Source organism: Halichoerus grypus, chromosome 4 (assembly GCF_964656455.1).
Source record: "Halichoerus grypus chromosome 4, mHalGry1.hap1.1, whole genome shotgun sequence".
Lineage (NCBI taxonomy): Eukaryota > Metazoa > Chordata > Mammalia > Carnivora > Phocidae > Halichoerus > Halichoerus grypus.
The window spans coordinates 134,766,343-134,782,782 of record NC_135715.1 but is presented as its reverse complement, the minus strand read 5'-3'; the positions used below and the strand labels follow the sequence as shown (position 1 = coordinate 134,782,782).

Below are 16,440 nucleotides of genomic sequence, written 5' to 3'. Positions count from 1 at the left end.
GGGGTGTGAGGAGGAGCCACAGGGGACCAGGAAGGTCCTGTTTGTGGACTGATAAAACACTGTAGAAGCCAGACCCAGGGTTCACAGGCAAGGAAATATTTGTAACCAACCCCACCGTTTGTGGGCTAATCTTTTCATCACAAAGCAGCTATGAAGGGAAAGGAACTGGAAGGGCTGGTGCCAATGTGGGATCCACAGGGGGGAAAGAAGAGACTTAAAAAAAAATTCCCAGCTAACATCTAGTCTCATTCTTTCCCCCACGCGCCCATGTGAAAAGTTCAGAAAATCAAAAATTAACCATCTACCCTCTCCCTCTAGTAACTGTCGGAGACCAAGGACCACAGACACAATGGGCTTAGGAGGGGAAAGCTTTTTACTTGGGCAGTCAAGACAAGGGAAAGAGAAAACCATGCATCTCTAGAAATCCCTCATCTTCCAAACAAGAGCGTCCCCACCCCCCCACCCCCCCCAGAATCGTTTCCCGCGGTGGGAAGCCGAGCCGCGGTCTCTCCGAAGCCGTGCAGCCAAGGCAGGGCTTGAGATCTGAGCTCCCAACTGCCCCCAATCCCCACCGGGTTTTTCCAAGCCTATAAGCTAGGTTGGTTACTGCGTGATCTCCGGTTCGCCTGTGTCTTCTGAAAGTTCTCCAGCTGGATTTCAGCAATTTAGGAAAAAAAGCGCCCGGCCTCTGCGACCCTCGGGCGGCTCCTCAGGCCTCGTGGGGCAGTTTGGTCAGGATCTGCACGCCCCCCGACGTGATGAGAACTGTGTGCTCGAACTGGGCGGACCTGAAACACACACCGCAGCGGTCAGAAGGCGCACGAGCCGGCGGGGCGGGGAAGAGCAGAACGCGCGAGCCGTCGGACCAACCTTCCCTTCCCATATCATTTAAAAGCAGTGACAGAGAAAGCAAACACCTTTGATTATCCAGGGAGACCACAGTCCAGGCATCTTCCAGGACTTTAAATTCAGGGGATCCCTCGGTTATGATTGGCTCTGTAAGAGGGAAAATATTTACTGCAGGGATCTAATCAGATTCTTGTCAAATATTGTTTCGGCTGATTATGAAAAAAGAGAGTAAGAAGGTCCTCCTCCCCTCCCCCCAAGTGCTTCCCCCACGGGTTCCTGTTGTCATCTCACAAGGGCTGATAATTGATGTTGCTTACATAGTATACTACAAACTAAACAGTAGGAAGAGCAAACACTACCGCATTCAAAAATGTATGAAGTTGCCTAGTTCGTAATTTTTTTGAGAAAAAAAAGGGCATTTTAATCAAGCCTTAATTAGGACCCCGTGGATAATAACCACCCAAACACCAGTCCCTCTTATAAATACCAGTCAGTTTTTTAAAATATTTGAATTTTTAAAACATGCTTAAAATGTTCATTAATCAGCAAATAACAATTTTCTTATTTCACGCTAATTGCTTCTCCATTAAGTACCACAGTCAGAAATATGATGCCGTTAGGGTCTTAGATGATTGGAATTTGGTAGTGACACCAATCACATGATCAGCCAGGAATGGGCGGCCAGACAGTACGTATCACTTGCCGACAAGGAGCAAGGGACATGATCACTTCTAGTTACTGGGTGTTACCGGGGGGGAAAAAAAAAACCCAAAACAAAATAAGACCAAAAAAACCCCAAAACCAAACCAAACCAAACAAACAAAAAAACAAACACCACATTATGCTGGTAACAGAATTAGAGGTTGGATGGCTGCCGTCTCCTAAATGTGTCGGTAAGTATCTGATTTAGGAAGATGGGGCTCAAGGATATTATTTAATCAGATTTGCTATGCATCTGAATTATTTCATTACACTGATTGGCTTTATTATTCCTTCGCGGGACTGTAGGGCCTAGGCCAGCACTGCTGCCTCCATCCAGGAAGCCACGCTCTCTGAAGGGGAACTTGGGCACTGACCTATGGTGAACGCCATTCCCTCCTCCATGAGTAGATCGCTGTCATTTGCTGCAAAACAAAAATTACGGGGTAGGGAGAGTGAGAAATGGAGAGAAAGAGAGAAACAGAATTAGAGGGGCAGGATTGCTCAAAAAAAACCTTGGTCTTTAAAAAAAATTTTTTTTCTTTTAGGGTATGAGGAAGGATGGAGATTTCTAGAAATCTGGTAGTGGCCATCACCAAGGAATGGGGTTCTGAGCCTTAGCCTTTGCATTTTCTTTGCTTGGGGTCAAGGCCCCTGGGAAGGGTGCACCAAGGTCTACCAGAGGCAGCCGGGGTGTTTTTAGACACCTGTTGCGGGTTTTAGACAACCTCCACAGTCCCCTGGCCACTTGCTTCCAGGTCTCCTGGCTTCACTGGGTCCTAGGCCCTGCCCACCACCCCAAAGAGAAAGACATCTTGGGGAACTGATACAAAGGGAAGGCAGTCCCTTAGGGTGCAGATTAAAGCAGGAGGCTAGGACAGGGGTGACTTGAAATAACTCCGAGTGTTGGTGCAGGGTGGGGCACACGCCTGAGACACTCTTTCTGCACTCCTGAGCTGCCTCAGGTGGGGCTCTTTGGTGCAAAAGGAATTCTGACCTGCTGGGTCCATGAGGATCTTCCAGGGAATGGGTTCTAGGCAGTATTTCTTCTAGGGACTGCTTCTACCCCAAGCACACAGGTCAAGGCCCAACTTTCCTTCAGTCCCTGTCCAGGTGTGCAGCCCCCCTGGGGGGCACTCTATAGAACTGCCTCCTACCCTAACCACTGCTCCTGGCCCACCCTTGCCTTCTCATTGTAGGGTGCACACCCAGGCAGTGAAAAGCAGGAGGTTCTGGGGAAGGAATACAAGGGTGGGTATAATCTAGAAATCACTAAAGAGTACATGCTGCTAAATACATCAGCTGTCAACGCTGTGTAGGATGTAATGAAGTTTAACCACAACAGTCAGCGGTTAGAGAAGGGGGTAGAAAAAGAAAAACAGAAAACAGTCATATGTGCATGCTGCTGGGACAATGATGCAGTGGCATTTTGTTTTTAGTAACTTTTTCTAGACAAATATCCCTTGTGCCTTCCAGCCATCACCCTTCAGGGGAAGACAAAAAGCAAAATAAACCCTATTCGGAGATTGAAACTGCTGGGCTCTAATCCAGTAACATAGTAATGTGCTGGTTACAATTAGGTAACTCCCCCCACACACACACGCACACACATGCATACACACAAAAGGATGATCATATGAATTCAAAGTTAGAGGAACATCAGGAGCAAAACTGCCTTATTCTGATTCCATCCAATAAATAGTTCCCAAATTAACTTCCTTACCATGATGCCAAATTTCTGGATGTCCATGAAAGTAAGATCCTATCCCATGCCCCACAAAATGTGGACAGACTTGCAAACCATTCTGATGAGTTATGTGGCTTTAAAAGTGACCAAACAAAAATATTTAATTAAATTAGGTAGGTTTTTAATGCATTCTTAGGTAAAGTCACTTTAAAATGGTCTCTGAAAGAGAAAAAAATCAGTTATATTTAGAGCCAGATAATAACAATGTTTTCATTATTCTGGAATAATTAAAATTTTTGCCATTGCATGCAACGACTCCCTTTGGATAAATGAAGAAAAAGGTATGTATTGAACAGTAGTTTGCTTCATTTACCTTAGTACAGCATTCAAACAAGGCCACTTTTGGACAACAAATGAGTGTGCACGCACACATATATAGATCGACATGCATAACCAAGACACACGTGCATAGAATGCAGGTCATACAAAGTTGCCTGGTTTGTATGAGGTTTCACAAAACACCGCGCAAATTACTACTGATTTGGGAACTGAACAGAGAAACAAAAATGCAATCTAGAAATGTGACCTCCTACTTTTAGAGTTTCCTTATTCTGGCCCATTTCAAAACATACATTTTAGAAACAGACACACTCATACAAAAGGTCAAATCGCATTGTCAATATTCCTGAAATACTCCAAGACTTTGTCATCATTTGGGATTTTCACTCAAGACTTATGTCATTAACAAAATTCGCACAGAATGCTTTTTAATCACCGTGATGTTTAAGAGAAGCTAGTATTGTGATTCCTAATTCTTAAAGCTTTATTAGTTCTTTCTACATGCAAATGTACTGGGTTCCATCTATTCCATATAAATGAAGTCTGGCATACAGAATCCAGCCCTAAAATCCTCATGTACAAAGTTAAGAAGTTGTTTTTGAAATCAGGTGAACATACTCATTTCTAGGAGCACCAGAAAGATACCAATATAAATGATGAACAATTTATATTTTCATGCGGATGAGAGGCATAGTGCCCTAACCCTAACCATAACAATGGATCAGGATTTATAGGACTACTGTTTAAATTCAAAGTCAAAGTTCTTAGATCCCAAACTAGAGTTTCCAGTAGGCCCTAGGTTTAGTTGAACAAGAACTCAAAGGCAGCATCTTTAAGAGCATTCATGTCAATACACTTATCTCTGAACACATTTAACTTTCATCTCCAGACCTGCAAGATACCTTCCCTTAGACCAGGATGTCACTATAAATAGCAGATGGACAGCCCCTCATTTGGATTTAATTTCCATGTAACTGATAGTGCAGAAATAGGTAAGCTATGCATGTGTCAATGACAGGAATAACAAGCCAACATTTTTATCTCTTAAAGTTGTACTTTATGGTTATAGTTATTTCTGTATGTCTTTGCACTTGGGGCAGGAGGTATAAAAGCTTTTCCAAGGTGCTTCTATCTGTACCACATAATTTCTGAATAAAAACTGAGAATGGAGAGTGGATAGAGGGTGGAAGAGAGATTATTAGATAAGACAATAATGATCTAGACTTTTTTTTTTTTTACAAGAATGGGTTCTACCTAAACCTGTAAATTATGTGACTTCAGTCCCAACAAACCTCAATGATTCTAAAAACATTCAATATTGTTCGCCTATTTTCTTTCCTTAAAAGAAAAAAAAACCACCCTAGGATCTAACTGATTGGCAGGCATCACGGCTACATCTTAAATGTGTGTTACAATGGCAATCTTCATTTTAATTTCTGATGAGAGGAGAGGAAGAAAGCCCACTCTGAAAAAACACTTGGGGTCCCTCCGCCATCACACCTCTCATTCCTCTTCATAAAAGAAGCCGTGCAATTACAAGGTGGCTAAAGATATTTGAGTGCATTCTCCTACAACAATTTACTGCCTGGATCCTGCTGGAACTTACGGTTATAGGAGTATCATAGAATGTATGTGTCATGAATGCAAAGGTCAGGATTTCACAGCCGGGTGGAAAGAGGAAAAGCACAGGACAAATTTCGCTCAGTTCCTTGGGTGAGCACCCATCTCAATGCTTGATTCCCAGGAGCTAAGTATATAGTTCTGTCTGCTTTTCAGGGTATTTCCCTTTTGGATTTGTAGTGAGCTTTTTAACACATACTTACTGGGACTAAATGGGATCAAATCTCACTAATGTTCCTATTTAAAACCATGCCCCTTCTACTATTTTGGAATATACGGGAAGCACGAGATTATCTGCCCTGATTCTAGGGCTTAAATCTAACTTCATAAGAGACCATCCGAGTGACCTGTCGTGGCAAATTCCACTCTAACATGAAAGTAAGTGGCAGCATGGGAAGGTGGAGCATACGTGTGCTTCCCTTAACTGGTGTGTTGCGGGAAATGGAAACAGCTGGGCAGGCAGGGCTGCCCAAGAAACGTAGCGGCCACTCCCCAGCACCAGGCCTCACAGGGCCGTGACCCCTTCTGAGCTCAAGGGTCTTCTTGCCCTGGACATTCCCACTCAGGAGATCTGCCTTCTTTCTGCTGCAACCTACCGAAGAAAAGAATTCTCCTGGTATTAGCTGTTCTGTTCCGATTTTCTCTAACTAAAAATCCTCTCCGACAGTACAACACTTACCCATGAGCCTGAGCGCATTTATGATTTGAAGTCCTTCATAGGGACTATTTGGGGAGGAAGAAGAGGGGAGAGGAAGAAGAAGGTGTACAAATGTAGTTTCTGAACTTACTTTGAAATCATCCTATTATTACAGTTCATGTTTCAGTTACGGTTCCTCTCTTAAGGAATTTCATCTTGTGACGGTTTTCTTCCATTTAATTCCCTTTCATGAGGTAGTTTTCCTCAATTGAAGTATTGTGTAGATAAATTAAAATTCTTAATACATTTCAAGTACATTTTGTGACTAAGAATACATTCCCCAAGAGGGCAGAGGAGTACTATGTTTAAGTGCATACTCTTCTCAAGAAATAAAAATGCACATGGAAATAGTTTTATCACCATTTTTACATGAATCCTATAAAGAGCACTAATTTCCAAACGGTCACATCTCTAATTAAATGGCCCCCTGATTTTCCAAGTTCGGTCTTTCCAGACTTTTATTTTAAACAGTAGTCTTTGAACGAAGGAATGCACGAGTCCAAGGATTCCCTCTAATGACACGGAATATTTAAGTACAATTAGTAATATTTTTGAAAGCCAACAACCGTTTTCCAAAAGAGTGGTACATTTTTTTGTTTCAAGCTGGATCACAAATTACTGTATTTTTCTTACAATAGTGCTGAACTTTTATTCGAGGTTTTCTGTTTCCGAAAAGCAGACATGATGGATTGAAATAAAAGATAATTTATTGCAGTGCTTACTTTCATGTGCCGAGAGAAGCAGTGTAATTGTAATTTACAGTAGCTGTCAAGAAAAATCCATCACAGATGACATTAAAATGACTTATTTTGCCTGAGCCACTTATTGTTTAAATGTGCATAATCTAATAGAAAGAGATTATTTTTAAAAATCTGCTTTATATTCTTCTAAATTAATATCAAAACATATACTTATGAATTAAACATTAAAAACCATTTATTGATACTTTCATCATGACACTTACAACTATAAGTTTAAATTATTTTTGATGGAACTGTCACATATTTGGGATGCATGAATCTACACATTCACAATATTCTCATGTACAGATCATATCATCTAGAGATAATCTGAATATACAGCTTTAGAGATAATTTAAAGCAAATGGAGGTACGGTGAGCATAATAACACTGTAATCTAAAGTTCACTAGCTATCCCTCATGAAGCAAAAGGGCACACAGAGAACTCTTTTCATTAAACTATTATAGCCAATACTTCTTCAGAGATATCCTCCTACCCTTCCAGGCTTCAGAGAATTTCAAAATTTGCCCCTGAAGATCACTAGGTTTTTGGTAACATACTACGAATAAAAGAAGCTTGAATGTTCTTTTCGCAGGGTATCAGTAGAAGGAGGCTATGCAAAAGACGGTGAATATCTTAAAATAAATGAGACTGAGTTGAAAGATGTTTGTAAACCTTGGGTCTGTAACGATTCCAAGTACTTTTGGCTTAAAGGTGGAGACTGTTTGTTTATTTACTCCCTTGAGATTTTGCCTGAATAAGAAAAGGCAAAATAATAGATGTCCAGAAACACCGCCTTAACATTGGTTAGTCCCCGGTGGCAGACAGAAACCATCTAAATAATGAAATGTATCAGGGTACAAGGAAAAAGTTCATTGTCTATTATTTTTCACATAGTTTTCTAAGTGTAGCTGTTGGGGCTGATCTGGTTTTCAAAGGAGCCTGTACATGAGGGTTCATACTCTGGGAAAACTGACCTTTGCATCCAGAGAGCTAAAATCCAATGTCACTTTCAATTCTACTCTTCTTCTTCTTCTTCTTCTTTTTTTTTTTTAATGTAGCTAGAATTAATGTAGTGAATATGTAATGAAATGCATTATCCTGCATGGAGATTTATCAGATTTTCCGACTGAATGCTATGCTTTGCTAGTACTAGCTGGAGCTCACCTGCGTGTTGGTGTGGCGTGTGGCTCTTTTTTGTAAAGAGTTAAGTCGTACACAAAAAAAGGGAACAAAGGTCAGCACCCAGCCGCCACTTGAATGTGAGATTTTTCTTTTTATTCCCCTTGATGTATACTAGGCTCTGTGTTATTAGTCTTAATGATGGAAAATTGTAGTGTTGATACAAATCTTTTTTTCAAAGTAGTAGGCGGGAGCTCCATTTGTTAGTAAGTTTTTTTGTGACTAAAAGCCACGGACAGTACATTTATGTAGCAGTAAAAGGCCTAGATGCTCTTTCCATAGCAGAGCTAATTATTCCTACTGTGACCTTACTGATCTAGCCTGTTCCTAGCACATCTCATCTGCACGCCTGTTCCTCTGTGTAGATGGTGTCAGAGAATATGAAAAACCCTATAATGAAACCATTTTCATGATGGAGAAAGGCTACTGGAGTTGCACTTGCTACAAAGAGGCTCAATTATATGAGTAATTGTGATAATTTTCTACATTCATAGCCTTCAATGGGGAAAAAAGAATGAGAGCCACAAAGGAAAATTACTTTAACAAGAAAGTACAGAGAGTAAAAATGGAAGAAGAGACAAAAAGGGGAAAAAATAACCAGAAAAAAAAGTTTAAAAAATAGATCTGGAGGGAGGAATAGCGAGACAGGGAGAACAACAGAAATGCTCAAAAGCCCATGTGCAGCTGTGTTGCACAATTAAATTGAATTTTTTTTTCTGCAGTTGATGAATGTGACTACTGCAAATGTGCCTCTGTAGTTAGCTATCATTTGTTGTTCCGTGACAGGAAAAGGATAATTACCTCTCAGAGAGAATCAAAGGCTGACATGCCCTTTAGACACAGCCATGAATGCAGAGCTCGATAGAATGCTTGAATAAGAATCTAGTGTTCTCTGCCCCCTTCTACTGAAGAATAAATTTTGTTAAAATGCAAGAGCACCACCAGTAAATTTGTTGAACCCTAGGTGTTCAAAAATATGAGATACATCTATCGACTCATCCCATTTGCAAAAATAAAACTGCATTTTGAATTCATTTCTATTATATTCATGGACAGTAAGATAGTGAGATATGCATTAAATTTCTTTTCCCAGTAGGGGTCTGATTCAACATTTCCTATGAAAGAACAGAGAGACACTATCCTTTTTTCCCAGGCTAGTTAGCCTATAATTTAAAACTGTCAAAAACACAATTTTGTTCAAAGTCTTCAATAAAACCTTCTCAGATATAACCCAAAGAGATTTTACTAAAGTTTGATTCAGACATTGTTACAATATTTTTAAAGCCATACATACATTTAACTGATATTTTACTGCCTTTTTTCTTAAAGTATTTGAGGGCTTACGAAGAAAAAAGGCAGCATCTTTTCAAGGTGACTAAGCCTTCCATCCTTTAGACAAATGGGAAGTATTCAATGGTTCATATTAATGAGAACAGTACTTTAAAAGGTACTGATGTGATCATCTTTAACACAATGTATTACTTTTGAATGAAAACACATATTCTGATGTCTACCTCAAAACAGTTATGGGGGTTAAAAGAAAAGATCTAAAAGGAGGTAACAGATTACGGGGAAAAGTCTTGAATTCAGAAAATACACATATACTCAAAAAGCAAGCATAGAATACTGTTTGGAAAATAAACAATAGTTTACAGGGGAAAAAATGAACCAGACAAGAAAAGGACATAAGCTCACCCTTTCAGCCTGTTTGCTAATCCACTAATTTGAAAGGTAAGGCTTGCGTGAGCTAATGTTTTTTTAATCTCTGTATCACAGGAATATGTTTCACTTCATTCCTTATAAAATTTAGCTTTTCTCCTGTTTCACTATCCAAGAGTTGGGACGCTTATCCCCTTCTTAGGTACTTTCTTCCATGTTTGGTGTGATTTTGGGTAAAGGAACACTACAGACCAATATGTCGAGCTAAAACTAAAGCAGTCATATAAATATTGCTTGCTGCTCCTGTAAGTTTCCTGCTGACCCTAGTATAATTCACTGTTTTAAAATCTCTCTCTCTCTTTTTTTAAACGCAGGGAACAACACGGCAGCTCGGCAGTTCACATACTGATATAAGACTGAAATGATGGTTCTGAATCATAAAACATGTCATCAACTTTATACCAAGCCACCAATAACCTTTGTACCATTTGCCAACCCTCCCTTTACTCGTCAGTGTAAGGCTTACCTGATTGTGTTTCCAATTACAGAGAAGGGAGCCCCCGCTCTGCAAGCTGCAACTGCTTCATCTCTACACCTCCTGGCAACCTCCACTAACTTTTTACCACACTCATCCACATTGCCCACCAAAAACGTTTCGGACGTGTCTCCATGGTAGCCATTGTAATAGACCTAAACACAGGCAAACATTTTAAAATATGTCCTTGTTTAAAAACGTACTTTCCGAAAGTATATATTGTGTTCACTTATGTATTTAGTAGATTCATATGTTTCACCCTTCCAGAATTACTCTCATTTCCCTACAAAAAAAAAAAAAAAAAGATATGCTAAAGCCTTACAGAAATTAAAAAGATGAACCATACGATGATATTACAAAATCTAAAAATAAATACGTAACTAGAATGGCTGTTTCAGCATTATGATTAGCAATGCTAGTATAATGTTTTGATTCCTCATTTTATTTCTGAGAAGACAAAACTATACATGCATAAATGAGTGACCAAAGACATTGACCCACAATTACTACAATAGCTCTAGAGAACCTAGAAGTATTTAACATAGTGAAAAGTTTCTTCAGTATCATGAAGATACTTGATCTTTCATTTACCAATCCTACATTTGGAAGTGATAGACAATAAGAAGAAGAAATAAAATAGACTAGTCAGTATTAGACAGTAGGAGAATTTCGTTCCAAGAGTTGAAGTGGCTCAATATGGGAATGAAATATGTTAGGGAAAGATCCTGTCTGGAAGTGAAACCTTAGTCAAATGGTCCAGAGAGCAGAATGTTAACAGAAAACACTATACATGGGTTTTTAAAGGATTAAAATATAACAAAATAGGCTTAAGAATAAAATTACAGAAAAAAAAATTTTATCAGTTGTCAATGATTCAGTAGGCCCAATAGGATCTTGAAAGACACCAGATTCATTATAAAAAATCAGTAATTAACAAACAGTATAATAAATATAGAAGGTAGAAGGGACTGGTTGAATACTGATCCTTAGATATAGCATGGAATTTGCTATTTTGCATAAATTTTACCTATGTAATTGTTTTTCACATTTCTCTTTCTCATAAAGTAAAATGCAGAAACTTATAAAAAAAGATATTTAGCTGAGCTTTCTGTCTATCTTAATACTGAGTTAATGTCTTAAATCTGTATACTATTCTGCACCAAAAAAATACTCTACTACACCCTCTAAGGGAAGCAGGAAAAGTCTTTATTCAGTCTTCACTTTATAAGTCAGCAACCTGAGGCATAAACAGATAACTTGTCTAAGGCTGCTGGCAAAATACAGAGGTAGATCCAGATTAACATGATGGATTATTGGCTTCTAATCAAATGTTTCCTCTACTATGTCAAATGACCTTAATTACCTTGCAATAGAATACTGTTTTATATATTTTTTCCTATTTGCAATCCAAGAAAGTACAAGTTTGATTTTATACACAAATATATTACAGTTACTAATATAAGTGTGTTTTAAAAATGTATAATTCAGTGTTTATGTAACTGTTATTTAAGCAAAAAATATTTTTAAAAATCTTTATTTGCCTTTTTACATTACTTTTTGCTAGCTTACAAAATATGTGAAAGATTCAATATATATGAGAATAACAATACTTCTGAAAGTCTATGGCAGTTATCTATAATTAGGGTTTATGCTCACAAAGTATTCTTGTTTTGCACTTCATTTATTAAACAAATATTTATTGAGCAACTACTCTAGGCATCTCACAGTCTGTTTTTTTAACATTCAACTTTCAAGGGGGAAAGAAGTCTGTTTTCTTGTGGTATATACTAGATGTAAACAATTATAAAATGCATAATGAGTATTTTCTGATAAAAGTATAGGATCTGATAATGGAGTCTTTCACTTAATAACATATCTCACAGGGAATATAATTTGTGGGGAGGGGTAAAAAATATATAATTTATTAAGATAGCGACCAATATGTTTTCTTGACCCCTTCATATTTCTAGACACTTGAAGTATTTCACATTGCTTTATGAGTTTTGCAACTGTGAAATAATTGAATGTTAAAAATGTATTAAAAGTCTTCAGGAAACAGAAAAGGCATGGAATATTCTCTTTGGATGCGTTGGCAGCAGTAGCAAAGACTGTGCTGATTTCATTCAAAGCAGCAATATTTTATTAGGGGGTGATTAGGTGAGATAATAAATGTACAACCCCCAAATCAGTTACAATTCAAAAGAAAAGTATATCAGGAAAAATACTTTACTTCAGGTATACTTCATAAAATACCTCCTCCTTCATGATTCTGAGTTGGAAAGATAAACCGACAGAATATATGTGGAGCAAATGTTCAAGTATTCTAAGTAGGACAAAATGGTATATGAAAGAGTAGCAGCAATAAAGGAATCGTTGGCTATGCCACCATACAAACTGACATGGAGAAAAGAGGGTGAGTTAGTTTAAACAACTAAAAATCTGGCCGAACTCAACTATCGGATGCCAATTTCCACCTCATTCTCTCACCTACCTAAGTTCATGGTGTGGATACAAAATAACTATTATGGAAAATATTTCCTCATCCACAGAAGCTATACTCCTTGAATGGTGTCTATCGCAACTAGTTCTCATCAGATGATTAAATTTTATTTACGTATTTAAACCTTATTTATTAATCATCAGATGTATACAATGTATTTACAATCTACATAATCCAAAGGGACCATTACAAACTTTTTTAGTGAAATGAACTGCCAAAGAGCAAATAATCCAAGTCTGAGAATAGTGAAAGGCTGAGGGAATTAGAAAACGTTAGAGCTTGTACAATTTGAAGTTCCCGTGTTAAATCACTTTGGGTTGTTATTTAAAAGAAAGGCTGTTAACCATGCGGTAAAAAGTTAGGTTCAGAGAGAAAAGCACTCTGCTCGTATGCTCCGAGTTCAAGGCTCTCTAGACCCTCTCTGCCACAAATGGAACACGACGTTACCTTCAGGGATTTTACTAAATCTAAGGAACACTGCTAGCAAAAGAGTTGCTGTCCAAATAGACTGACACACAGGCCAATGTAGCCCCTAATGACAGAGTAAGATAATGACAGGCCCCACTCAAAATCAGCAGGAAGAGGAAGATCAATCTTGGCAGAGTGAAGGAAAAATGCTGGCTTTCTTCGCGTTAGCTCATCTCATACATACCCAGCTTCAGCAGCTGCCCAGTGCTGTGGTGGCTCTGCATTAACTACACAGTGGATCAATAACAATTACACCTTCTCAAAAACATGACACATAGCAGGATTGGGTTGACATTTCACTTAGGCCAACATTGATCTCAGTGCATCTGATTCCAGCCCTAAATTCAAGTCAGGCCTGGGTTTACTTGGAATAAACACGGAGTTAAAGACAAAAAAGGAAACCAGCTGCTTGCGTCTGGGTCTAGAAGTAAACAGCACTTCCCTTGGTGCGGCTCGCATTTTCAAGCCACAATTCTTCCTGGTGCTACCAGCAATTCTCAAGTTGATCAGACTATTTTTTATATTATTTACTCACCGTGACATCAATGTTGATAATATCTCCATCCTGAAGAGGTCGGCTGAAACGTAAACAGAATAAAAATGGTGATAGACAGATCTCAATAAGAGGAATGTAAAAATAAATACCTAAGACTATCACAAGCCCAGTGAATTGCAATGATAATTCGGAGTAGAAGAGGAATAAATGGAAAAACTGTATCTAGTCTTTAAGTTACGTCAGTCACATCCAATTTTACAAGAAATACAGAATATGAACATATTGCCATTGTTTAAAAATCTTTTAAAAATTCTTTAAAAAATGTACTTATCAGTTACCTTAATTTTGCAAAGAGCTGAAACAATAGTTGATAACCTATATTTGCCTACATTTGGATTTTTACCATTTATATGGTTAAAATCTAAGAAGGCAGAAGAAATATTTAAGGAACAATGACCTTTTTGGATTACACACTCCTTTAACAAACACTAAATTATGTCCACCTAGAAGCAAAATACTTCAAAATTTTTGTTTTACCCTAATCAGCTTCACAAGTTTGCAGGTGGGTTTCAATCAAGCTAGTGTCTTTCAACATGTGTTACAGATCTCAGTCTCATGTTTTAGTTTCCAAAGGAACAATATGTTATTAAGCAATAAATACCTGTCAGGGATACCATGACAGAGCACGTTGTTTACAGAGGTACAAACAGATTTTGGGAAACCTCCATAGCCTAGAGGTGAGGGATAAGCATCATGACTGATGATTTCCTGATGGACAAGAGCATCTATCTCTTCAGTTGTCATGTCAACCTAAAATATTAAATAAAGAAACTGTGCAGCAACAGTTGAAGACATTTCCTGCCCTCGCTGACCGTGTCTATAGCTACAGCACTCTCAGATGAGACTGTACAGAGTTACTGTGATAAACTTGTGATAGAACATTTTGATTAATGGCAATTAACCTGAAATATTTAAGTTGTGCCTTTTTGACAGTCATTTGGGTATACGATGGTGTTATGGGCTGTGAGGAAATGGAAGTTGTAAGCCCTAAGATCCCTTAAATTATCTGTGAGTCATTAAATGACATGATTCCTTTTGAGCCTGAACACTTCACAAATATGTTCCTAAGCAATTCCTTCCTCTTCCTCAAGGGTTAGTGCCTCAGGCTAGCTGAAGCATATAAATAAATTCTCAAAAGTAGCTTCAGTTTAGATGACAAAGCTTGAAAAAGTAGGTCGACCCACACCTTTTTATCTCAGTGAAACCTTGCATGGGTTTTGCAGCAATGATGGGAAGATTATGGATCATTATTTTAAAAACTCAGTCTGATACATATTGTAGAAATTTGGTTTTCACGAATCTTGCTTTCTTTCATGCCTAAGTAAATCCATTGTGTTTTTAAAAAATATTTCTCTCTTATTAGAAGGCATCCAATTGCTCTCAAACTAAAAAAAAAAAAAACAAAAAAACCCCCCTAAAATTGAGTTTTATGAGTACACGAAGATACCGCCATAAACTCATAAGTCATAGATAAAATTCTAAAACAAAATCTTTTATTAAAAATTACCTATTTCTTCAATATTTTTCTTTGCGTTATTTGATATTCACATTATGCTTAGTTACGTTGCTATAACAAGTTTATTACACGAAACTCTTAAGTGATTTCACCAGTGAGACTCACTTCCTAAATTCTGCCCACCTTCTGGAAATTACAGGCCCATACTTTTTTTTTTTTTTTTTAATGATCCTTATAAAGCAGAGTGTTTCAGATTATTCTGGAAGAACTAAATCTTGTAGTAAGGTAGTTGTCCGTAATTACATTTCTATATTACCCGTAGCTTTGTGTATATGCTCTAATCTTGCTTTGCAGAGCTAATGCAAGGAAAAAGGAGACAAAGGATAAGGGAGAACAACTCTTCAGGCACCCAGAAATAATGTGGGCAGTAAAAGCAGAAAATACAGGCAGGAATAAGGGGGCAGAAGTCAAAGCTGTCTGCCATTGATCAAGTTGGATAGGCTGATTGGGCCCAAAGTATCTCCAGAATCCTGCTACTTAAAATTTAATTTGGATTTTAAGTTACCTCTAGAATAAACACACAAAATAATGAAATCCCCTTCCCCCATCCCAAGGCTGGACTTGATTTTTTAACAAATTAGATGTGTACACAAGATGAGTGAAAGGGAGAGAGGGAAAAGAGGAGGGTTTGTTGCCCCTGATGTATGTCCTTCTGAGGCTTGGTGAGACGCCACCTTTAAACTCTTCCCAGCCAGGAGGAGGACATGTCGCGCCAGTTGACAAGCCTGACGAAGCCCTTGAATCTGATCTTCATTCTTCACTTCTATGCTGTCTCCCCAGTCGGGTACAATGCCTGTCGTCACATAGTCTGGCTTCTTTATGTGCTTGAGGAAAAAGGATTGAAAATGAAGATCAGAACCCAGCACACGACAATGGGATCATTTTTTCGGACACAGCCTCCTGCTTCATGGAGCTCTGCCCTTCCTGCCGGAGCCCCGACCTCCGAAGCCAGCACGACAGACCCTCCAGGCTGCCCCCAGTTCCTTCCCCTGCCCTTTTGAACTTAACATTGCCTGTTAGTGCTGCCTCTGGATGGTCTGTTAACCTTACTGTGCTTTGAGTCAAACTGGTCTGAAGTAGACTTCTGGTCAAAACAAACAGTAGTTTTCTTTTCTTCCTCCTCCCAACCCTGTAAGAAGCATTCTAGCCGTTGATGGAAAAAAGAGCACCAAGCTTCCAAATTGCCAAATGGCTAATTAAGAGCACTTTCATCTTCTTAACACAAAGATAAAATTTATGCAAAGGATAGCTCACAACACCCTCTCCGAATGAATATATGTAAAAGGCTGACTCTCAAGTCCACTGAAGCCTATTACGTATACACTTTTCTTGCACTCGGCAACTGTACCCAAACTAAGAAGGGACTAGAGAACAAAACCCAACAGCTTTCTT

General features: G+C 38.6%; 1 protein-coding gene across 5 annotated transcripts in view; it reads right to left on the bottom strand.

The window, feature by feature from the left end:
- Positions 1–355: 355 nt before the first annotated feature.
- METAP1D (methionyl aminopeptidase type 1D, mitochondrial) overlaps positions 356–16,440 on the bottom strand; it is an 86,227-nt gene continuing 70,142 nt past the window's right edge. For 3 of the 5 annotated variants that reach the window (XM_036105510.2, XM_036105506.2, XM_036105507.1), the window contains 8 exons: positions 15,723–15,872; positions 14,134–14,282; positions 13,512–13,554; positions 10,000–10,163; positions 3,272–3,369; positions 1,926–1,973; positions 918–996; positions 356–788 (listed from right to left, as the gene is read on the bottom strand). In XM_036105510.2, the coding sequence (XP_035961403.1) occupies positions 710–788; positions 918–996; positions 1,926–1,973; positions 3,272–3,369; positions 10,000–10,163; positions 13,512–13,554; positions 14,134–14,276 (654 nt within the window). In that variant the 5' untranslated portion in view covers positions 14,277–14,282; positions 15,723–15,872 and the 3' untranslated portion in view covers positions 356–709. Of the gene's footprint in view, positions 789–917; positions 997–1,925; positions 1,974–3,271; positions 3,370–6,613; positions 6,657–9,999; positions 10,164–13,511; positions 13,555–14,133; positions 14,283–15,304; positions 15,873–16,440 lie in introns of those variants that run through there. The other 2 variants (XM_078070995.1, XM_078070994.1) reach the window with 2 other exon arrangements.